Consider the following 25,015-nt stretch of genomic DNA (forward strand, 5'->3'; position numbering starts at 1 on the left):
AGAGGATATTAAAGAAAGCTACTAATAGATGAAAAAGAAATTGAAATGAGGTCCTTGTTTTGTTGCATAGTGTCTTGCATTGTTTTAGGTGCTTGGTAATGTTAGTTTGATGACTTGTGTATAGATATAGAGAATCAAGAAAAGATCTAGATGGTACAATTGCAAGAGAATTGGAATTAAGAATAAATGTAGAAGATTTGATGTGTGAACCAATGCTTAGAAGTTGGAGGAATAGTCTTCACATACAAATGTTACAGCTTAAGGGGTAGCATACATAGTACTTGTAAGGTTCTTCTAACTTTTTCATCACTATATTATTTTATCCCTTCATTCCCAAGACTATTCTAAATTTTTCTCAAAAACAAAAATAAAAACAAAACAAAACAAAACAAAAACACACACATTTATGCATTCTTCCTCAAGTGTACCTAATTTTTTGTTTTTGTCATCTATAGTTTTTTTCCACTATTATAAAAGTGTATTAATTTTAGCAGTCAACTAATTCTACATGTAATTCTTTAAGAGATTTGAGTACAACACCTCAACCTCCATGCCAGTGACTTTACTAAGTTCCAAATGAATGAACTGATGCTATCGAAATATTTTTGCTTAATTTTTGGTATTTTTAACAATAGCATTGTGACATATGTTAATTACCAATAGAAACATTATTCATGTAAATTCATACTTCTCCTAAGTAATTCTTGTTGCATATGTTTTTAATGTAAGTATTTACTTTTATTACTTGCATCTATTGAGTATCGAGTATCGAGACTTATTATGTATGTCTTTTATCTCATATTAACTAAAAAATATCTTAGAATTATATTTGTAGTAACTGTTATATGTTATTTATCTCACCTTAGTTAGTAAGCATTTTAGGGTTATATTTGCAAATATTTGTATTTTCTGTTGCTTTATATTTATTTAAAAACATTCCACTCTTTTTATAAACAGAGTTTAAATTCCCTCTTTGTGTCTTAACAAATTAGTACCAAAACTTTCATGCTGCTTCTTATGCTATCTCTGTTCCTATTTTGCACATTTATTGATTGGTGATTTGGTGTTTTATCTGATTGTATCACCATGAATTCGATGATGCCGGCCAAATTTGATATTAAGAAATCCTTTATATTCCCTTCGAGAAATTCTTTCATACAAATTTATCATACAAAGTTCTAAGTATGCTAACTAATTAGTCATAGTCTTGCTAATCAGATAAACAATGATACTATTGGCCTAAGTATCATATACCAAGAAAGAAATGTAACTACACTAACAACTCCAGCGCCATCTCTAAACCGATACCTGTCCAGATTAAAGATAATGTGATTCGACAAATAACAAATAAATCCCATGGGCAAGACAAGAGTGTATTTACTATTTACTCTTTAACTCTTTACTTTTTTTTTTGGCAAAAGGAGTTGCAACGAACTAAGAAAAAGAGCAAAAGAAAACCAACAGAAGCTAAAACACGAAATTAAACGTAGAACAAATGTCTTCAAGCCAGCGGGGTCGATCACGCCCTTGAGCAAAGAGAGATAAAAGAGGGTTATCACTTCCAAAGTGCGCAAGGTGGTCAGCAATGGTGTTTGAATCGCGATTAATATGCTCGAAGATGAAGTTGTTCCAAGGCTGGATCAAGTTGTTAATATCCCGAATCAAGGACGAGAAGCGCCAAGCCGTCGTGTTGTTGAAGTCGTTGAGTAAATGAATGGCGTTCCTACAGTCAGTGAAGAGGATCACCTATGTTGTGTTGAAAGGATATCTATATGATCCGATCGATTGCGTAAGGCCGGCGGTAGCAACGGAACCGGGGAAGTATACAGAAAAGACAGTTCTTTTGCTAAAAGGATATGCATCCATACTAAGGGAATATAGTTCCATGAGTATCAGTATATTCTATTCTTCATTCAATAAGATATGGCTTGTGGCTTAATAAATAAAGAAAATTATATACATGATAAATTAATCAAGGATTTTTTTTTTAATTACTTCAATCTGGTACAGAAATTTTGGTGAATAATCCTCTCATCCAAGTATTGACTCTAACAATGCTCCCTTTTCTGCATTTTTAACTGCTGATGAACTCCTAACTTCATCTCCACCGTCCAGAGAATATAGAGCAAACAAGAACTTTATTTTATTCAAGCACTCAATAAACATCAAGATAAATTGAACAAAAATAATATAATTCAATCTCACACAAACTAGAAACAAAACCAAAAGTTAATGAATTGGTTTCTAGTTAATCATGGAAGAGTCCATTTTAACTAAGACTCAGGCTAATGTATGAAATGAATTAGAACTAATGAGATGCATTAGAGGCACTAATCTTGTTTATATAGTCATTAAAAATGATCATGTATGTATTAAATAATTCTTGTTAAAGTTCATTGTTTTCATTTTTTTCATATTGATTCTGACAACAAAATTCATCATTAATATCCAAAAACTATGCTTAGATATTAATGCATGTTATATTCATAGTGTTGTTTTACCTTATAAGTAAATGTCAAACATGCATGGTGTTCTTAGCAGTTTTACATTAACTGAAAACATGATTGGCATGAAACTGATGATTTTTTTTTTTTAATTCGGTTTATTTATATGGAATGCTTCTCAATCAGCTAAATATAATCAGAACAATTAAGAAGATCAAGCATGAAAATCAAGTTGTCTTTTAACAATCATAGACAAAAACTATCTCATAATACGAAATCAGATAAAAGTACTTACAAGAGAATTAAGAACAAAAACAAGGCCAAATTACTGCTACATTATAGACAATGTAAGGATCTCTGGAAAATAACAAAGTTCTCGGACAATCTATACAATACGATATGATACAAGGAAGCAGTAGACGACACGATCGAATCCATACAAGATTCGATCTGCAGATAATTTATCGATGCTCAAGCAGTAAGTAGCATAGAAATATCTGTCAATAATTTACATGATTCTTTTGTTCAAAGATTATATAGAATGTCTACCCAATTGCATTCGGTTGCACTGTGCTCTCCATCTCCCAACTCCTCCTCCTGTCATTTATAATTTATCAGCAAATCATTCGGTAAAGATTTTGATCTGTTTTCAAGAAATAGAGGTAATCCAACTCACATTGATGGTGAGAGTTGTCTCCAATTTAACATTTGGTGTGACTGTGAATGCCTCTGCAAGTAACCAGAGTTCCCGATACCAGGATCATCATCGTCAGGATAATGCTCAGAACGACTAGAAGTAGGCGGAGGAGACCAAACCGGAACAAGTCCACCGTCTCTTTCGGTCCAAGTGCTTGCTGACTCTGCTGTCGAATGCAGTGCATTCCGTAAAATATCTGGATTAAACTGTGGTAAAGCTTGTGCTACTTCTCTATGAGTATCTGCCTCGAAATTTATATTAGATGGCACTTCCGGCCTGCTATCCTCAGCTACATTTCCAGCACCAACGGATACTTCTTCTTCAACTCTAATTAGTGAAGAAATTGTAGTCATACTTGGCACCATTTGATCGGCATGTCTTCTAACTGCTGTGTTGTTAATTCGAGGAAGTTCACGTTCGCGATCGATTTCCATATCTGTTTCTTGAGGAAAATCAATCGGTGGCACATCTGAAGAATCACCAAGTCCTTCTTCTGTTCCATTCTCCATCACAGCTCTGGAAGCCGCTTCGAGTTGCCACATTTCTGCTAGAGCTTCCTGCAGTCTTGTCTTAGCTGCTGATATTTCTACAATCGGAAGAGGATAATTTGAGCCCAATTCAATGCCTGCAGCTTGTAGAACAGACTCAGGCGCATTCCAAGGGTGGTGTATCCATTCCGTTGGTAATCTAGCCAGCTCTGGCAGCCACCGCCGCACATACTCTCCATTCGGATCAAATTTATAACCTTCAAACTATTCATTCCAATAGTGAAAACAAGAAAATTCACAAGAGTTAGCAAAACATGTCATTGTTTTCGACAGTAAAACAAAGAGATACATATAAATACCTGTGGATTATCTATACGATCAAAGTCTCGACCATCAGGAAGAGTCCCTGATATGTATTGCCAACCAAGAGCATCACTTTCAAGATCGGCATCGAGTAGTGTATCCCAGAAGTACTTCATCCCCCATCTCCACGGAAGCTGCAAAACTTTCACAAAGAAACTAGAGACCACGACACGAATTCGATCATGTAGCCAACCAGTTGCCCATAATTCTCGCATTCCAGCATCAACCAGAGGATAACCAGTTCGGCCTTGTCGCCAAGATTTAAAGTAATTCTCATCAACCACCCAAGGAAAGAACCTAAGGTGAGTTAACAATGGTCTCTCATGACTACAAGGATGGTTGAAACTCAAGTATCTAGAGTACTCCCTAAGACCGATCGATTTCAGAAACAAGTTAACACTCTCTTCGCCTGCCTTATTTCCTTCATTCGACCAAACGAGCTGTTTCATTCGAACAAGGTGAAAGACTTTGCGGACACTCACCTCGCCGAAATGCAAATGAGGTGAAAGCAAGGACGTAGTTGCGCTGTCCGCCTTCTTTCGATTAACAGAATACTCAATCAATGGCCCATTGACAAATGCCATAAGGGCCTTATCAGCATTGCGCCACCCGGGTGACCAAGCTCGAGCAAGAAGAGCATTGCTTGCCTTCTCTAACTCATCCTCAAACACCAGAGTATCTGAAGGACATTTTGACACATCACCTGAAATGAAACTCAATGGCAGATAAAGTTAACATCAATCATATATACATACATGATTGGTTTGTACTTTAAGAAATCTAAACTGCCAAGAATTGATAAAGAGATATATATACACCAGAGGAGATTCGTTTTGGGGGAAGAAGTGGAGCAGCAGGATCATAAGGCATGCTGAGGCATTTGTTCCAGAAAGGAGCAAAGGTTGTGAAAGGACACTGGTTTTCATCATTCACTTCCCATGGCTCATAAAGCAAATCAGCATTAAATGAACGCACTGTAACCCCTTGAGCACTCAGACTTTCCTTCAGTCGATGATCTCGAACAAGTGACAAAGGATCTTAACAAAGAACACACACACACACACACACACACAAAGTATTACATGACATGATTATCAATTATAATAAAAAACAGATCTTGAAGAAGAAGAAGAAGAAGAGAAGACTGACCATAGAGATGATTGAAGAAGAGATTGGAAGCACCAGTGGAGTGAACAATGTCAATGAGAGTGGAAGCAGTATCAAAAGACCTCTTTGTGATGAGAGGAGTGCCAAGACTCCTAAGAGAAGAGTCCAAATGGTGAAGGCTTTGGCTAAGCCACCATCTAGAGACTCTCCCAGGATAAAAAGGCCCTTCTTCTTCTGGTGCCCATATGAAAACAGCCACAACATCACCACTCCTAACACCAGCAGCAAGTGCAGGATTATCCTCCACTCTCAAGTCTCTCCTAAACCATACTATGCTTCTGCTACTACTAGTGCTACTACTAATATTGCTAATATTACTGCTACTTCTGCTGCTGCTGCTTTGTTGTCCATGAACAGCAACAGCAGGAGAAGAACCACCAGTCATGGCTTTCTAAGCTTTGTAGCTGCAGGAAGAAGAAGAGGAAGAAGAGGTGGTGGTGGTGGTGGTGGTGGTGAAGAACATGGTTGGATTGTGGGGATTGAGTTCTTTGCTTTGTTGGTAGAGAGTGAGGGAGCTCCAACCAATGGATGTGGAGAGGATGAGATGATTGGTTTCAATGGCAGTACCTTTCTTACCATGCCACAGTGACATACACCCACTTTTTTTTTAGTCTCTTTTGTGAATTTCAATTGTTATTTATTACTTATTCTTGTTTCACTAGTTACTGTTTTGAGTTGTGGTTTTATGTTTTTGTTATTTTGTTGGATATTTTTTTTCCTTTTGCTTTTTTGAGGGGGTTTTTTGAGTTTGAGTTTGAGGTTGACCCTTTGATGGCATGGACTTGGAACTAGTGTTTTAGTGCATACTGTTTGTACTATATATGTGTTGGATGCAATGTAACTTAAGGAAAGATTTTTAAGTGGGTTTGTTAGATTGAGTGCTTTATAGCTTTTTGCTTTTTTTTTTCCCTGCTCCCTTATCTTTGTTGTTCCTTTATATAGCATTATACTTTAGTTTTGTAATATTTTATTGTTTGACTATTTGAACATGATGGATTTTTTAATAGATTAAAAAGTTGACGTATAAAGGAATGAGGCTTTGGTAGATCACATAGATTTGTTGATTAATGTAATGTGAGGAATGATTGTTTATCAATTAATAAATGGCATGGAAAATAATTGGTTTTTGAAGTGATGGTGTATGTTTCCTATTACATCAACTCGTGCTTCTATTATTAAGCATAATTCATGTCACACATTTCATTTTTTTTACTTTTTTTTTTAGATTTTTAGAATGTTTGATGGGTTTTTTTTAAAATAAATAAATATGAATAAGCTAAAGAGCCAACCATTAAATTGGAAGAGATTGAACCCTTGATTTTGGAGTGATTTAGACTTCTAATTTTGAATTTAGAAGGAAGAATGAAATACCATTCTTTTAACTGTATGGGTGGTTAGTTGTTTTTTTTTAAAAAAAAAAATTACATAAAATATATTAGAAAATAAAAAAAAATGATTCAAAGTGTAGGTACAAATCGTATTAGATAACTAATGACCATTTGGTATATTGGTATCAAATATTTTATATAAGATATTTCTCTCATTACGCAAATAAACAAAACATCTGTTGTAGAGTTCAGTTTATTGTGTGTATTATTTTTGACACATGATTTGTTCACATTTATAAAAAAAATCATAAAGTACATGTACATACAGCATTAGAGTACATAATACGAGGAAAAAAAACATATCATAATAGATCTTCGTCTTCTAATAATAATATTTTATTTTAAACATTTAAAAGTTTATTTTTTTAATTAATGTTACTAAATATGATTAAAAATAGATTGGAAAAATAAACGAATAAATAAATAAAAGAGGAACATTGACATAAGAATGGTCCTAACTTTGATAGCCATCAAAGCACAAGTTGATCACATTATAACAAGAAAAGCCAATGTGCAGGAGGAATCACATTCCTCTTTTCATAAAGTCGTTGATGAGAACTCACTGTCACAATGTTTTAAACTAAAATCACATTCACAGTCCTTGTGTCAAGTTAACTCACCGCCTGTATCTTACTATTTGAGGGTCCTTTCCATGTGGAACATGTGTTCATATTCAACTACCAAAATTTCAAATGACCTGTTTAGCTGCTAAAAAATAAATAAATAAAGGTATACTTAAGTCTCAGCATAGCATGTGAGAGCAGAGCCATTGCACACATAGGTGCTGAAATCATTTATACATAATTACTATTTATACTTTCAGAAATATGCTCTCAACTGAGATTCGAATTCTCACCACTTATAAAAAATTCTAACACCCAAACTACCAAAAACTTATATATATAGAGAGAGAAGCAACAAGTAAAAAGTTCCTGCAAATCAAAAAATAAAAGAGAGAAAATGTAAGAAAAAAGATAGGCACATAGAAGAGGAGAGAGAGTACAATAACAACTGGAATAGTATAGGTTTTAATATACTTGGGTGTACGGTGTGATTAATGGATGTTTATTTGTTTATAGTTTATTTGCAAGAGAAAGTGCAAATCACCCCGAGGATTGGCCCGCCACTAGTTAGATATTTGATCCAATACTTATAATTTACTTAGTGAGAATTTAACCCTCATGAAAACAATGTTCATAACGGTTTAACCGTTGGATTTGATATGTATATCTTTAGATTTGTTATTTATGAATGAATGTGCATAGATGACTGACTCTCGTGTATATATATATATATATATATATATATATATATAAGCAATAAGTTATCTAGAGATTTTCTAGAAACCAAAAGTAAGAGTGAGGAAGAATAAGAGAGAGATAGACCCATGGAAGGGGAGAGAAAGTGAAACAATCACTAGAATAGTACAACTTTTTGATGTACTTTTTTTTGTTGTAGAGTGATATTAGCGGATGTTCATTGGGGGGTGCAAATCACCTTGGATGGCAAGGATTGATTTGCTATTATTTGTTTATAGTGCTTGTTGAACTTGCATTTGTGCTCCAGGATTATATTCATTTTTAACTTCTCTTTAATGAAAAACACTTGTCGCTTATTTGTCATATATATATATATATATATAGCATGTTTATTAATATATGAAATTTATATTGAACTTACAATAAAAATAATCTATTAAAATTAATTATGATGTGTAATAAATCTATTTTTTATGTTGAAAAAAAAACTCCATAATTAGTAATATCTAAATAGTTCTATAACTTAAGTCTAAATAATTGGGCAACCAAAACTAAGATAAGGTATTCGTGGATCTTCATGAGTCTATGATGAAGACTTTGCACAATCTAATTATTGTTCACATAACTTTATCCAATATTTCAATTTCATATATAACTCTGTAAAGTACTATACGTTTATACACAGTGGTAGATCCAGAGCTTAATGGGGCTTCAACCCCTTTTGATCTTGGTTTGGGTTATCGGTGAAGTAGCTCTGGAGGAGACCTTATCGGAGTTTGCTAGAGAGAAAACCGGGGTAGTCATCCCTCTTTTGAGCAAACTAGTCAGATACAATTACTTCCTCTTAGTCACGTATCTCTCATAAAAAAACAATTTAAATTTAAGCATGTTTAAATAATTTTTTTTTTGAAAAGGGCGATAAGTGCCTGTTTTTATGGCGTGTGATCCTCACCACTTCGCACATCACATAAGAGACTTATTTTGATGTCGCTAGCCACTTGAACCAAGTGGCTTTGGTAAAATATTTTTTTTTTCCCGTATGTATATTTAAATTGTGGTTTTTCAATTAAAAGTACATTGAAGACAATTAATTTGGTGATTAAATTTTTTTTCCCACATTTTACATTCAACCCCCTACGAGCCAATATTAGTTTCGTCACTGTTTATGCATATATTCATATTGTTTTATACTCCTTTTTAATCTATTTTGTTTTTTAAATAAAAAGCTTCTTAGTCAACAGTGGGTTTTTATTGCTTTTTGGTTTTCTTTCCAAAAATAATAATGTCGGCACAAACTTATAAAGAGCAATAAAACACATCTTAAACAAGAGATTTTTGAATAAAAGTGGATAAACCAAACAAGAGATGATTTTTATGATTATAACATTGCATATAATCTACTATTTAATAAATCTTCAATATAATATAATGGTCTTCCTAAATTTTGATAACAAGGGGCATCCTTTTAATTTTTGCCCCCTTGCTTTTGCACTTTGTGCTAAACATCACAAACACTAGGGATGTTGTTGAGTCCCCCTTTGTCCCCTGTCATGACTTCCATTATAATTCCCTCAGACTCTAAACTGACATAATTGATACTTATGTTTCAAAATAATTTACCTTTTCAAAATTAAAATACTATTAAAAAAATATACTATTGTTATAAATATATTATAATAATAATAATAATTTATTCCTTTGATTATCAAGATTGAAGGCTAAGAAAGGTGCTAGTGACACATCAAGTGGAGATGAAATACCATGGCATCAATTGTCACAACACCTTTTCTTTATTATTTTTATTTTTTTATTTTTATTTTTATTCTCTTGACCTTTTATATTTATTTATTTTTGGTAAGCAAACAATAACAATGAGAAAATGAATCATGTGTGACTTGCTCTTATCCTCTATCCCCTTTCTTTTTATTTGTCCCCCTCTATTATTCCATTTTGCCTTTTTATCTATCTCCATTTATTTATTTTTATTTATTTATTTATTTATTTTGAGGGACCAACATTTCAATTTCAAGGTGTGGCTACAAGTGGGATTGAGGGCCACAACCAAATTGATAGCATTTTCTCCTCCACACATTTTTCTCTTTGACAGGGTGTCTAGCTCTAGCAAATGCCGAAAAAATTATCGTCAACAATTTATATGGTACTTATATTCTCAATAAAAATTATTTCGGTATCTCTACCGCAATCTTTGAATAATATCCCTTTACGATATCGACGTTTTCATGAGTGTATCTTTGCGAGCATATATATGTTAAAACTAATGAAACTAATAAATAACATTCACCATAGTATTAATATATATATGTGTGTGTACATAGAGATATATTTTTTGAAGCTTAATAAGATGAACTAATTAGCAATTCAAAACTAATAGTAAAAATTAATAAAAACAATAAACAAGGCCAATAATAAAAAAAGAAAAACAAAAACAAAAACAAGCTAGAAAAGTGATATCCATTGATGAAGGCCAAAAGATAAGAGACAGTTTGAAGCTTGTTTTAAAAATGGCAATCTCTTTAGCCCTAAAGAGTCAATTTGCATGATGTAGCCATTTGAGGAGGAGATAAAACCCCAGAGAGAAACAGAAAACAAAAGGGATATGGGCATATATAAAGACTTCATTGATTCCTTCTTCTTTGGAGGGATCAATCTATGTGAAAATAGTCCAAGATGTTGATGTTAAAGTTATCTCTCATGCCTACGAACGACCTTCCGGTTAATTGGCGCTCGGATCTCCCATGAGGTCATTTCGCAATCAGTGAGGGATCGATTCACCCCATTCCGTAATCAGTGAAGGATCGATTCCGTGGGGTGAGGGTACGTGTATGAGAGCTATGAGTACAAATTATGGATGGTCCATATACCCACGTTTGCGCAGGCCCCACATGCCGCAGCCGAGATGCGTACACGTCCCTGCCTCCCTAGCAGCTAGCCGCTCATCTTAGCAAGAAAAAAAAAAAGATTATCTATCATGCCTAGTGTGCATGCAAAAAAGATAAGAATTGGATAAAAGCCAACTAAAATTAAAATTCCAGTCAAATGATAGTTCAATCAATTGTGCATATCTGAACGTGTGTCGATAAGAGAAGCTTCATAAGTACGAGAAATATACAGAGTTTTTTTTACTAGAGGTTCAAGTTGTAGTCCAATTGCTGATTATCTGGCAAAATGAAGCAAAGCAATAGTTTGACTGGTTCACATACTTGTGTCGAAATATTGAGTTCAGATGAGTACATTATGTAGTTCATATTCAATCAGCTATCGAAGAAATTAAAGTATTATACACTCATTTTACAGAAGTATACATACCTTTATAGGGCGCTATCCGGCCGCAATAAGCACCATTATTATTCAAATGCAACAATGTGGAAGATGATGCTTGTGATGTAGATGGCGATGATGCTGTCTTCAGAATGCTCCTCAAGCCTGACACACTTTGAGTATAAATATTAAACATATGACAGGTGATCATCGTCAAAAGAAGAATTGAATTTTTGAACTAAAATCAACTGCACATAAAACCAAATTCAAAATCATTTAATGGTATACGCAAGACTAATAAATAAAGTGTAGGGTCAGGAAAACCCATTGCTGCCATCATCTGATATTCACAATTTCAAGCATGATAATAACAGTAGAATAATTTAATCAAAACCATTTACAGGTTAAGCAATTTCAATGTGGTCCTGCAAAGTTTGCCGTGCAAACTCAGATTTCATCAATGATATCAGCAATGTAATTAATGAGGGCAAATTGAAATTGGAAGAAAAGCAGTAGTGCAATCAGAAAACGCATTTCAAGTATATTGTACCATAAACTTGATAGCGAAGGTGCTTAATTTCCACCATTCCTGTTCATTAGTCATGCGAGGTTGTGTACATACCTTAAGAGGTTCAGTAAAGTATAACATACCACAAACTCGAAAGCTATGGTGCTTAATTTCCATTGTACCGCTCAATAGTCCGCTCAGCTAGGATTTGTCTTCTTAGAAGCGCATTTTGTAATCCAATTCCAAAAATATCACATCACAAGTGAATGGATTTTAAAGGGGAAATAGAAACACAGAGCAATGCATTATCATGACTATTTACTAGTTAAAATGAAGGGAAAAATAAAACAAATAAATAACCAACTCACAACAAACAGAACAATGTATTATCATGACCATTTTACTAGTTTCTGTAGATTTTTCCTGACAGTTATGCTAACATCATCTTCGTATAAAAAGCATGTTAAAGATTTGCTGGGCACCAAATTCAAGCTCTTTCATTTGCCAGAAAAAACTGCCTTGCCTTTTCTAAAGCTTGCAACTTGATAAAATATAGCAATGACAGAAAGAAACATATCTATGAACTCCGCATTGTTGATTCCTGTGATTACCTGATAATAAACTCTTTGCAAGTTACGGTCTTCACTTCATGATAAATATGATTGCAACCACAAACTTTAACGACATATTTTCTTTTGCCAAAAGAAACTGCGTTGCTTTTTTTAAAGCTTGCAGCTTGATAAAATTTAACAAGGACAGGAAGAAACAAAAGCATGAACTCTTGCAGGGTTGATGATTCCTGTGATTGCTAATAATAAAGAAATAGAAGCAGAGGACTACGCAACATGCAAGTTACGGTCGTCACTTTGTGATAAATATGATTGCAACCATAAATGAAATACCCGAAAATACTAATCTTTTTCATTTGCCAGAAGAAATTGTGTTGCTTTTTCTAAAGCTTGCAACTGGATAAAATATAATAAGGACAGGAAGAAACAAGTTTACAAACTCTGCACGGTTGATGATTCCTGTGGTTACCAACAATAAAGGAATAGAAGCACAGGACTGCACAAACTTGCAAGTTATAGTCATTGATAAATATGACTGCAACTGCAAACTTAGATGAAATGTCATAATATGCTAACCATTTCTATTGTTCTTAGTTGAGTTGTTGACAATGACATTGTTGTCGAGGACAATCAGGATCATCAATCAAAAATTTCCTTCAGCAATTAACCATTGGAAGAAGTGTATGCTAAAAAAATATATCCTTTGCATAAACATTATCACATTCAATAGAAAGAAACATGTAAAAGCTAGGGAAAATTCTACATGTATATCATATAGCATATTCCAAGGGCACCATAAGTGATAATTTCAAACAGCAATATGATAAGTAAGAACAAAATAACCAGTAAGATTTAAATTCATAAAACGGAACTATGAAGATGATATTACTGATAAGCTAGATAAAATTTACCTAGTTCTCAATGCTCAAGCATATGCAAAAATTTCCAGAGTGAGCAAATTAACTATCCATGATCACAATTCGTTCTTCTTTAGGGGAAAAAATGAACACAACAACTGATCAAACTCTCAAGCTATGCAAAACTTTCAGGAAGAAACAAAGTAATTATCCTGACATTGTTCTCTCTTATCAGAAATTTCCACTACTCCAATTCGTTCTTCTTGGGGCAAAACACACCAATTTGGAGACTGCACAGCTCGCAACCATCGAAAATCATCCACATTTGACCAATTCTCAGTCTCCTCCCCAAGTCCAGACTCCTGTAACTCTTTTTCAATCCCTTCATACACCAATTGATATGGAGCAAACCTCACCACACTACAATCCTCAATTATAGGCCTACTGCGAACCCGGAGATAAAAATCAGTCATCTTTGCTTGATGAATCCTAATCTGGTGAGAAGCCAACATGAACAAACATCCCTCCACATCTTCAATGAGGACAGACCCAAGAACAGGACCAACAAAAATGCGGCAGTTCTTTATCCTATGAACAAACAGAGCTCTGAATCTACCTTTCAAGTAAACTTCACACGAATCCAAATCAATGAGACTGAAATCCCCTTCCCCCTCTTCAGAAACTCTGAATTGTTTCACCAAAACATTGCCTTTTTTACTCCGAAACCCAGGGGACTCCCGGACGCCACCAAGATCCGATTTTTCCTCATCCAAAACCCTAAATTCCACTTTCTCTTTACTCAAAACAGGTTGAGGCTTCTTCAAAGGCTTGTTCTTAAAGGAGAACTTCTTCCTGGGGACAAGCTTAGCGGAGAGCCCATCTAGGGATTCTTTCAAATCGGAAATGGATTTGAGAGAAGAGCGAACATCGTAGGAGGGCAAGAAGTAGGAGTTCTCAGCGACGAGGCGCTCAAGGTCGGCGATCATGACGGAGAGGGCTTCTAGCTGAGGCTTCACGTCAGGCTTGGCAGAGGGATCAAGCGCACGGAGGCGGAAGAGTTCCGCATCGATGGAGCGCTTAGCGTCGGAGAATCGGGAGAGAAATGAGGCCACGGATTCGAAGGACGGGGCGGCTTCAGATCCGGATCCGGTTTTGCGAGCCTGGCGGAGGTTCTCGAGGCGCTCAAGCATCAAAGCGTGCTTCTTCTCGAGGGCATCGGATGCTACCGGATTTGGGTTTGATCCTTCCATTTCGGATCTCCGACGAACTCCGATAGCGAGCTCCGAGAGATCCGCCGGAGACGACGCCGAGCCTTTCCGGTGCTCGTTTTGCGTTTCCCAAAAATGATATAATATATAGCCGCCTTCAGAATCCGTTTCCCAATTTTTTTTTAAATATATATATTAGAAATTTTGCATCAACATCCCCATAAATGTAAGAAATTCTCCTGGTGAATCATTAATGTTGTTTTTTAAATTTACTTTTTATATTTAATATATTTTTTAATTTTTAATAAATTATATTAAATTATATTTTAAATGAGAATAATTTTGAAAATTAATATATTTTTTTTTATAAATTTTAAATTATCAACTCATTTTAATTAAATTTATTAATTTATTTGAATTAGTTAAAATAGATAAATAAAAAAGATGGAGGCAGTATATATTTATGCCTACTTTTTTTTTTATTAGTTTTCATTATATATAATTAAAAAAGGTTCAATTAATTTGGTGGTGGCCATAAGCCATTTGTTACTAATGAAAAATAAACTAGTATTTTTTTACATGGGCAAGTGTTATGAATCTTTGAACAATTAAGAACAAGAACTCAGCTCTCACCCTTTAAACTCAGATCTCACTAAGAAATCAATTAAAATCAAGCAAATCAATTACCAGTTTCTTTAAATCAAGAGAAATAGCACTATGAACTCAAATCTACTCAGATCTATACTCAATCATCATCATCAAGAGTTCCACAGACTCATTAACAATCAACACCAAGAGTTCTAGGAACAAATGCTAAAAAACAATATGAAGATAACTAGGGAAAATTACTTCCCAAATCCTGCACTGAAGAAGATCCACTCATCGGAAGTTCGCCAGAAGATCGTCGGAGATCCATCAGAGCTTCATTCCATTCAGAACCAAGCCCAACCACTCACAGACTACACATACTCCTTTCCCTTCTTTCTTTCTTTCCTTTTATTTCTCTTTTCCAGCTGGATTAACAGATCCATTCACTATTCTCCCAAATCTCCCATTTCATTGGTCCACGTCAGCTATTAGTAACAAACCCGTCCAGCGTGAGCTTCTTTTCTTCACCCTCTGACCTCGTCCACCAATTGTTGTCTCCCTAGCCTCATTCCCCCAATCAGGATCCCAATAACCCTCTGCTGATGTGGCTGGCAACCTCCTCCTCCCGCCATAACATCACCCTCCCCATTTACCCCGACCTTGTCCTCAAGGTCTGGAAATTGAGATCATATCCAATCCCAATCCTCCCAAGAATCATCTTCCTTGTGGTTCCCATCCCATTGAATTAATGCCTGAAGTACTGCATGACCATTCCGCAAAAGCTGCCTGAATTGCAATACAGCAATAGGTTGTAAGTAAGGACCTTCATCAATCGATTTCAATGGCAATGGCAAGCAAATGTCCTGAGACTTAGGATCCCCTTCACATTTTTTTAACAAAGATACATGGAACACTGGGTGTATGCGAGTATCTTCAGGTAATAGCAATTTGTAAGCAACTGGTCCAAGCTGTTGAACAATCTGAAACGGTCCAAAGTATCTCATACCCAACTTTTGGTTTATTCTCAAAGCTAGAGAATGCTGTCGATATGGTTGGAGTTTAACAAAAACCCAATCTCCAACAGCAAATGTAATTTCAGAGCGCTTCTTATCCGCAAACTTCTTCATTCTAGTTTGAGCCTTCCATAAATTGTGCTTCAATTGTTGTAGAATTTTATCTCTCTGTTGCAGCAATGAGGAGACATCAGGTGGATCATTATCATTGGCACTATAGGAGATTAGCAGTGGGGGTTCACGACCATAAACCAGTTGAAATGGTGTGAATTCAGCACTGCAATGGTAAAAGGTAATATACCAATACTGAGCCCATGGCAGATAATCAATCCAATTTCTAGGATTTTCAGACACGATGCAGCGTAGATACTGTTCCAAACATTTATTCAATGCTTCCGTCTGGCCATCAGTTTGTGGATGATACGCAGAAGATCTTGATAAAGTAGTACCCATAGATTGGAACAAATGCCGCCAAAAACGACTAAGGAAAGTCTTGTCACGATCACTAATGATACTCTTTGGAATTCCATGCAGCTTGACTACATTCTTAATAAAAGCTTCAGCAACTATCACACTAGAGAAATCAGCCTTGAGGGGAATGAAGTAGCCGAATTTGGAGAGCATATCAATCACCACAAAAATAACAGAATATCCTTTAGATAAGGGCAAACCCACAACAAAGTCCATAGATAAATCATCCCATATCTGTTGAGGAATAGGTAAGGGTTGGAGAAGACCCTTAGGGTGTGTATGATCATTCTTTGCTTGTTGACAAACCATACAAGTCCTAACAAAGTCTTTAATGTCTTTCCTCAACCCTTTCCAATAGAACTGCTGAGACATTCTCACATATGTCCGCAAGGATCCAGAATGACCCCCAATTGGAGTAGCATGATACTCTTGAATCAACCGTGATCTCAACTGTGATACATCAGGAACCACCAATTTCCCTTTCCTCCAAAGCAAATTTTGTTGCCAAGAAAAATCATGATCGGTGATTGTGTTCAATTGAATTGCCTGAATTTTATCTGCACAAAACCTGTCCTGCTGTTGTAGATGCTGAATTTCAGCTTTCAAAGAACACTGTGGAATAGACACCTGAAGCTGGAAACACCTTGATAAACCATCAGCAGCTAAATTCTCCTTACCTGGCCTATATTCAATATTGAAATTGTAACCAATCAGTTTAGGGAGCCATCGTTGCTGTTCAGGGGTGTGGATATGCTGCTGAGATAGATGTCGTAAAGCTTCTTGATCTGTTTTAATTGTAAATTGGTTGCCAAACAAATAATGCCTGAACTTGTTCACTGCTTCAGTAACAACATAAAGCTCCCTCACATAAGCTGATTTATTTTGCATCTGAGGAGACAATTTTTTTGAGAAATAGGCGATTGGATGTTTGTCTTGACTCAAGACAGCGCCAATGCCAATCCCAGAAGCATCAGTTTCCAATGTAAATGACTTCGTAAAGTCAGGTAACCTCAGTACAGGGGCAGTGGAAATAATTTGTTTCAGATTCTGAAAAGCTGCTGTAGCTGTAGAGTGCCATTGAAAAGAATCCTTCTTAAACAAATCTGTCAACGGTCTAGCAATATTAGCATATCCTTTAATAAACCGTCGATAATAACCACTAATTCCCAAGAATCCTCGTAATTGCTTGAGATTGGTAGGCACCGGCCATTGCAAAATAGTATCCACCTTAGTTTGATCCATTTGCACACCTCGAGTAGACACAACATGACCAAGGTACTCAATTTGAAACAAGCCAAAACAACACTTTGAATATTTGGCAAATAACTGATTCTCCTGCAATGTGAAAAGAACTTGTTCCAGATGTACCAGATGGCTCTCCATGTCTTTGCTATAGACCAAGATATCATCAAAAAATATCAAAACATATCTCCTCATTGCAAAATGGAAAATGCCATTCATCAATGCTTGGAAGGTGGCCGGTGTATTGGACAAACCAAATGGCATAACAAGCCATTGGAAATGACCATGATGTGTCCTGAATGCTGTCTTAAACCTGTCAGCAGGATGAACTAAAACCTGATGATACCCGGACCTTAAGTCCAATTTAGAAAAAATATGTGCCCCGTTCAATTCATCAAGCAATTCGTCAACAGTTGGTATTGGGTAAGCATCCCTAATAGTCAGAGCATTCAATGCTCTATAATCTGTGCAAAACCTCCATGTTCCATCCTTTTTCTTGACCAAAATCACAGGTGAAGAGAAAGGACTGATGCTATGTTCAATCAACCCATCCTGCAGCATCTGATTTACCATAATCTCAATTTCATTCTTTTGACTGTGAGGATATCGATAGGGTCTCACTTTAACAAGTTGGGAATCTGGTTGTAAGTTAATTCTGTGGTCACATGCTCGTGAAGGAGGTAATGAAGATGGCACAGAAAAAACTCGTTTATATTTTAACAAAAGGTGTTGTAAGGATTCAGGCATGTCCATAGGAAATTCCAATTCAGTTTTTGAAATTGGTACTGAAGAATTAACAGTGTCTGTAACCATAGAATCTGAATTCCCTGACTTCAAAGACAATAAATAGCAAGCATCAATACCTTTTGATCTGCACAGTCTGTATAATTGATGCATAGAAGCCATATGTGAACCTGATTTTTTTATCTCCATAGATAGTAACAAATTGATCATTCACATAGAATTGAATGAATAGATCTTTATAATTCATGACATGAGATCCCAATGTTGACAACCAATCAGCTCCAAGAATTATTTCTGCCCCTTCAATAGACAGCAAATACACAGGAATCTTCAAGACATGTCCCTGAACCTGAACCTGAAAATTTTGTACAATATCCTCCACCTGTAAAGCAGAACCATTCCCCACCATCACTTTAAATGGAACACTTGGTTGAACATCCAAATGTAAGAATTTTGCTAGCCTAGGTTGAATAAAGCTATCATCACTTCCCCCATCTAGCAAAATTTGAACCTGATGACCATTAACCAGTCCTGTGAAACGCATAGTCCCAGACACCGGTGCACTGTTCATAGCATTCAGTGAATGTTTCGTGGAAATCTCCTCCTTACAAGTCAATGCAACTGTAGTGGCCACAGTATTGACAGCTTGCTGAATAATTGGCTCCTCAACAGACAATGAATTATCAAACTCCAAAGTAAAATCAGATGTAGGAACTGGGTCCTCAGAAATACTGTCCTCACCCCACTGCAATAATAACAGCCTTTTATTTGGACATTTGTGGGCCGGAGAATACTTTTCATCACAATTAAAGCATAACCCTTTAGCACGCCTCAACTGCATCTCATTGAAAGTAATCCTCTTAAATGGCTGAGAATTTCCTGCAGACCCATGTAAAGGTTGTTGAACACTGCTCTGCACCTGTGGAGATTGTACCAGAGATTTAGAGGCTACAACATTGGAAACAGACTTTGGAGGACCAATATGAAAAGGAACAGCTGGAGTGAAGACATTCTGTTTGGTGGATCTCCTTGTCAGTATTGGACACTTATCAGAATACTTTGTTTCATACAATCTTGCTAAATGCATTGCTTGAGGTAAAGAGTCAGGCTTCAATGGGATGAATGTCAGGTTTCAGTCCACTAATAAAGCATGTTAATAAACTCTTGGTGGGCATGCCTTCCATTCGATTTGCTAAAGCAATGAAAGTATCATAGTAGTGAGTAACTGTGCTCTCTTGATACAAATTAAACAATGCATACCCTGGATCATCATAAGCAGAAGAGCCATAACCAAATTCCAAGGCTTGTAAAATCTGAGACCATGATGTAAAATACCCATTCCTCTTCATCATCTGATACCAAGGAACGACAGGCCCTGTAAAATGGATCTGAGCGATTCTGAGTTTATGAGAATCTGTAATGTCAAAATACTCAAAAAATTGCTCAGCCTGATAAATCCATTGCAGTACATCAGACCCATCAAAACGAGGAAAATCCAGTCATATAGCTTTCATCTGTGCAGAAGGAATAGCCTGATAATCTTGATCCTCACTAATCCCAGCTGGTAAAACTGATGCAGAATCATTGACATTCCCCTGTAATTTAGGCAGATGATTCTCCAAAATCAGCGATAAACGAGAGAGTGTCTGTTCTAACAGGTTCACACTTTCATCGTGTTGGTCCATGGCTGCTAACAATCTCTCTTCTCGCTGTTCCATGACAGCCATCATAGTATCCAAACGAGCATTAATATCCTTCAATCTAGTGGATTCCGCCATGAAGATAGATCAAATCCCATCAGATATCAAACGAAAGCACCAAAATGTTATGAATCTTTGAACAATTAAGAACAAGAACTTAGCTCTCACCCTTTAAACTCAGATCTCACTAAGAAATCAATTAAAATCAAGCAAATCAATTACCAGTTTCTCTAAATCAAGAGAAATAGCACTATGAACTCAGATCTATACTCAATCATCATCATCAAGAGTTCCACAGACTCATTAACAATCAACACCAAGAGTTCTAGGAACAAATGCTAAAAAACAATATGAAGATAACTAGGGAAAATTACTTCCCAAATCCTGCACTGAAGAAGATCCACTCATCGGAAGTTCGCCGGAAGATCGTCGGAGATCCATCAGAGCTTCATTCCATTCAGAACCAGGCCCAACCACTCACAGACTACACATACCTCTTTCCCTTCTTTCTTTCTTCCCTTTTATTTCTTTTTTCCAGCTGGATTAACAGATCCATTCACCATTCTCCCAAATCTCCCATTTCATTGGTTCACATAAGCTATTAGTAACAAACCCGTCCAGGCGTGAGCTTCTCTTCTTCACCCTCTGACCTCGTCCACCAATTGCTGTCTCCCTAGCCTCATTCCCCCAATCAGGATCCCAATAACCCTCTGCTGATATGGTTGGCAACCTCCTCCTCACGTGCCCATTATTCAAAGACTCCATCCCTGGTGCCAAGCTTTCTCCCGCCATAACAGCAAGGAAATCCATATTCTTAGAAGAAGAAAAGAAGCTATTTTTAAAAATACCAAGAAATTTTATATAATTGAAGATTTTTTTTTATACATTGTTATCATTCATTAAGGAAAAAAAATTTATATGGTTTCTTAATTTTTCATGGGTATATAACTTTTAAAATTATCATTCCATTCTGCAAGATGCCAACATGGACTTAAACATAAACAGCAAACCAAAATAACATAAAAATTGGATTATCCAAATGTCAAAATTCCACCATTTACTCTTTATAGCAATAAGAAAATGTTCATAAAGACACCGCGGCTGTGTAAATAAGTTTTTTCTTTTCATAACTAAATTGTATTCTACATGATGAGATTAAAAATATTTTTTTAATTCTTAACCATAAATATATAGAAAATTGTGTATTACATAATTATTCAATTTTGTTTTCTCTTTGAGCCACTGGTTTCTTAGTTCAAATTATATACTGACAACTATATAAAAATAATTTTAGTGAGTATACCATCCTAGAGTTTGATGCGTAAACCATATATTCATCCATTAAACTCTTTAACATTTAATATCATTAATAAAAAAAAAAAATAATACATTTTAAAATTTATATTATGAAATACATATTTAGAATAATAAAAATATAGGATTATAATAAAGTAATATATTATTTTAAAATATATTTTAATTTTTGGGTGATAAAAACAGAAAACAACTTATTAAATTGATAAAAAAACAACTTAATATAATTTAAAACTAATAAAAATATTTTATAATTAAAAATCATTAATAAAAATCTAAAAAATTTTAAAAATTATTTGAAAAACTCCCAACATGGAAGAGTGTTTGTAAAAAATATCTTTGTACTATTTGAAAATTTTCAGAATTTGGATTATTTCAAAAAATTAACATTTAAATTTTAAAATAAATATATTTTTTAAGATTAAAAAAATAGTGGACACTATAATTGAGCAATTGGTGACCATTAGACACTCAGTGACCACCAACTTCTCATAGATTGATAAAAAAAATTGAGCATTCAACGAACCCTTCAAACATTTGTGTTAAAATTACTCTTAAAAAATAGTATTTCCAAATAAATATTTTTCTTTACATTCATAAAAATTCATAAATTCAAATTAAATAAAAAAACTCATAGTCTAGCGTTATTTAGTCTTCCAGTGAAAATCAAAGATAAAATATTCTTCAAGATATGTGGTAAAAATCCAAAGTTCAAAAAGACTTATTAAAAAAAATAATAATAAATACACGTATGGATACGTGTCAAGCAAAGGGAGGCAGTAGGAGGAGTAGTTGGTGCGACTACTAAAACAGCAAATCAAGCCAGGGCAATCAAAACGAACGAAGCCTCTCAATAACTCCGCCCAACGACCTCCTTCAACATCAAATCAATGGCGCTCACCTTCTCACACCCTTTTCATGCCCCTCTGAAACCCTTAACCCAATGCCCTAATCCTCTTCTTCTTCTTCTTCTTCTTCTTCTTCTTTGAAGGCGAGAGTGTTGCGAGATGGGGAGAGATGAGATGCTGCGCCGAAGCCTGGTGGCGTTGGGAATGGTCATCGTTGTGGTGGGGATCGTGACCTTTTCTTTCAGAAAAATGGTGATCACTTATGGGTTTGGGATCGCTGGAATTGGGTTGATTTTGCTGCCGGATTGGGAGTTCTTCGATCGTGATTTCTCGCAGTGGTTCACGCCCATGCCCGGCCGGAGAAGACCTGGCTCTGATCGCGCTCCGGATCCTGGAAGGTGTGCCCTTTTATCTTCTCTCCATTTTTTTCTTCTTCTTCTTTTTCAAAAATTTAATTTTTTGTGATTTAATTAAGTTTTTTTTAAAATTTGGTGGAGATTGAAGGAAGGAACAATTTATTATAGTTTTGGTGTTTGTTTTGGTTTTCAAAATTGGATTCACAGTCATATGAACACTTGTAAATTGAATATGTTTATAAATATTCCCATTTTTTTTCATTATTTTTCTTTGTTTTTTCTTCAATCCAAACACATCCGTCAGGGAAAAAGGAAATTAATTTCATTTCTCATTTTTCCCATTCAACAAAAAATAGATTCTTATGCTCTAATTTCTCTAACTTTGGTTTGTTAAAATGATGAAATGCCTTGTTTTTTTTAACTTCATCATAATTTTGGCCAGAGATTAAATCTCTAATCACTATCTTGATTGTATGTTTTCTGTAAACATTTTTTTATGTTTCAATCATTTAATTTTAATTGTTTATATAAGAATTAAATATCTTAATCATATATAGAACCTTCTATAAAAAGCTTAAAAACAAAAAAAATAAAAAAATAAAAAAATAAATTTTCGACTTTATATATATATATATATATATATTTACATGGGAGGGAGTCTAGCTCTGAAGGTATGGAAACAAATGGCCGTGAATTGTTTAGTTAATCCAATCAAAGGTATAATTCAAATGAGATGGCATGCTAAGTATCTTATCTTTGATTTCTTTTTGCTACCCTGCTTTGTGGATTGTAAAAGAGTACAGTGATATTCACTTTGAGTACATGTACTTGTTTGGTGGATACTCTAATATTTGGTCTTATCATTTCAAAGAAGCCAAATATAGTAGTGCATCATATGCTGACTTTCCCCCCTATTTGTTGACCTAATACTTGAACAAAAGATCCTTCATGAATTTGTCTGGTAGATGTTTTTACCATCTCTTTTCTCTTGTCTAGGCTGTAAACGAGCCGAGTCGAGCTGAGTATCACCAGGCTCGAGTATAGTATTCGAAGGCTCGAGCTCAGCTCGAGCTCGTTCGAGCTATTTTTTTTTGAGCTGAGTATCACCAGGCTCGAGTATAGTATTCGAAGGCTCGAGCTCAGCTCGAGCTCGTTCGAGCTATTTTTTTTTGTGCTCGATCTCGGCTCGCTGAAAAGCTCAAGCAGCTCGAGCTCGGCTCGTTTAAGCTCGATTAGCTTGTATACTTAAGTATTTTTGTAATTTTATATAGTTTATATAATTATGTATTTTTGTAATTTATATATAAATAATTTAATATTTTATATATAAAAGCTCGTTTAGGCTTGCGAGCCTCACGAGCTGAGTATTTTTGGGCTCGAGCTCGGCTCGGCTCGTGAAAAATCGAATCGAATTCGAGCATTGACCGAGCCGATCTCGAGTAGCTCACGAGTAGCTTGGCTCATTTACACCCCTACTCTTGCCCCCACAACGTACGTGGAGTACAGTTTGAACACTAAATTCTTCATGAAATTATTTGGTTTGGTTCTGGAATCAGAATATTCTCTGATTTTAATTTATTATATTTTAACACGTGTCTTATATGATATTATTATTTTTCTATTATGATTTGGGAATACATACCATGTTTTAATAGATTAGAACTAAAAAATACCCTGGTTTTAAAATCTGGCAATATGACTTTTATTCTTCATGGACTTGTTACATAGATGCTTGAATAGTTGATACTCACAAAATAATATATGATCCCTTTTTGACAAAAATGAGTATAGATTGAAACAGAGCACAATGAATGCTCGCTTAAACTTAAGTACTTGTTATGTAGATACTGTTGAAATTCAAATTTTTTGGTTTTTAAGAATCATGCTGATATCTTCCTCTGTGTGTGTCCATTGTTATTATTATTAATATTGCAGGTTTAGGCTGTATCCTCTGAGAGTGTCTCTCCTGACAATAATTTACTGTTTTGGTTTATACAAATGGTGGATGATCATATCCAGTTAGCTGTTTCTTGTTGTCTATGGCTTTGTCTTGCATTTCACATCTTTATCTCAAGGTGGTAGATGAGGCTGTACTTTAGTTTTCCTGTTTTTTTGGTTTTTACCCAACTGAATTGTCATTCTGTTTGTTTCTTTAGAAAAACACTGATCATGTAAATCTCTTGGTTATTCACTAATTACAGATATATATATATATATATATATATATTTATAGAGTTTTTTTTTCTACTTCAAATAAAAAATAATATAATGATTAGAAACCTCCTAGAAGTAAAGAAAAATAAAGAATTTTTTTTTCAAATTATTTCTAAATACTTCACCTCCAGCTTTCCAAGCATCCACCAAGTTATCCCTCAGTATTTAATATTAATCTTAAAAAAGTACCTATCATTCATTAAAAAATAAATAAATTTAAATTTTTTTCACCCAAAAATTTTCAAAAACCTTCACTTTCTCCTTAATGAGAAACACCCATGCATGCATTACTCTTCTT

General features: G+C 35.0%; 3 protein-coding genes across 5 annotated transcripts; 1 reads left to right on the plus strand and 2 right to left on the minus strand.

The window, feature by feature from the left end:
* Positions 1–2,746: 2,746 nt before the first annotated feature.
* Positions 2,747–5,718, minus strand: LOC120249747 (cryptochrome-1). The gene is made up of 5 exons (XM_039258377.1): positions 5,142–5,718; positions 4,811–5,029; positions 3,989–4,695; positions 3,121–3,893; positions 2,747–3,041 (listed from the first exon to the last, which is right to left on the minus strand). Exons 1-5 carry the CDS (start codon positions 5,542–5,544, stop codon positions 2,990–2,992), a joined length of 2,154 nt encoding a protein of 717 aa, XP_039114311.1. The 5' UTR covers positions 5,545–5,718; the 3' UTR covers positions 2,747–2,989.
* Positions 5,719–10,264: 4,546 nt separating this feature from the next.
* Positions 10,265–14,392, minus strand: LOC120250013 (tubulin-folding cofactor C). Of its 3 annotated transcripts, none has more exons than XM_039258747.1 (3): positions 13,074–14,392; positions 11,134–11,250; positions 10,265–10,764 (listed from the first exon to the last, which is right to left on the minus strand). In XM_039258747.1, exon 1 carries the CDS (start codon positions 14,267–14,269, stop codon positions 13,208–13,210), a length of 1,062 nt encoding a protein of 353 aa, XP_039114681.1. In that variant the 5' UTR covers positions 14,270–14,392; the 3' UTR covers positions 10,265–10,764; positions 11,134–11,250; positions 13,074–13,207. The 3 variants fall into 3 exon arrangements, with proteins under 3 accessions (XP_039114681.1, XP_039114682.1, XP_039114680.1); XM_039258748.1 differs by having other exon boundaries at positions 11,134–11,258; XM_039258746.1 differs by having other exon boundaries at positions 11,134–14,392.
* Positions 14,393–22,179: 7,787 nt separating this feature from the next.
* LOC120283806 (signal peptidase complex-like protein DTM1) lies at positions 22,180–24,737 on the plus strand. Its single transcript, XM_039290545.1, has 2 exons — positions 22,180–22,545; positions 24,439–24,737. Exons 1-2 carry the CDS (start codon positions 22,307–22,309, stop codon positions 24,524–24,526), a joined length of 327 nt encoding a protein of 108 aa, XP_039146479.1. The 5' UTR covers positions 22,180–22,306; the 3' UTR covers positions 24,527–24,737.
* Positions 24,738–25,015: the final 278 nt, after the last annotated feature.

Source organism: Dioscorea cayenensis, chromosome 19 (genome assembly GCF_009730915.1).
Source record: "Dioscorea cayenensis subsp. rotundata cultivar TDr96_F1 chromosome 19, TDr96_F1_v2_PseudoChromosome.rev07_lg8_w22 25.fasta, whole genome shotgun sequence".
NCBI classification, from domain to species: Eukaryota; Viridiplantae; Streptophyta; class Magnoliopsida; order Dioscoreales; family Dioscoreaceae; genus Dioscorea; species Dioscorea cayenensis.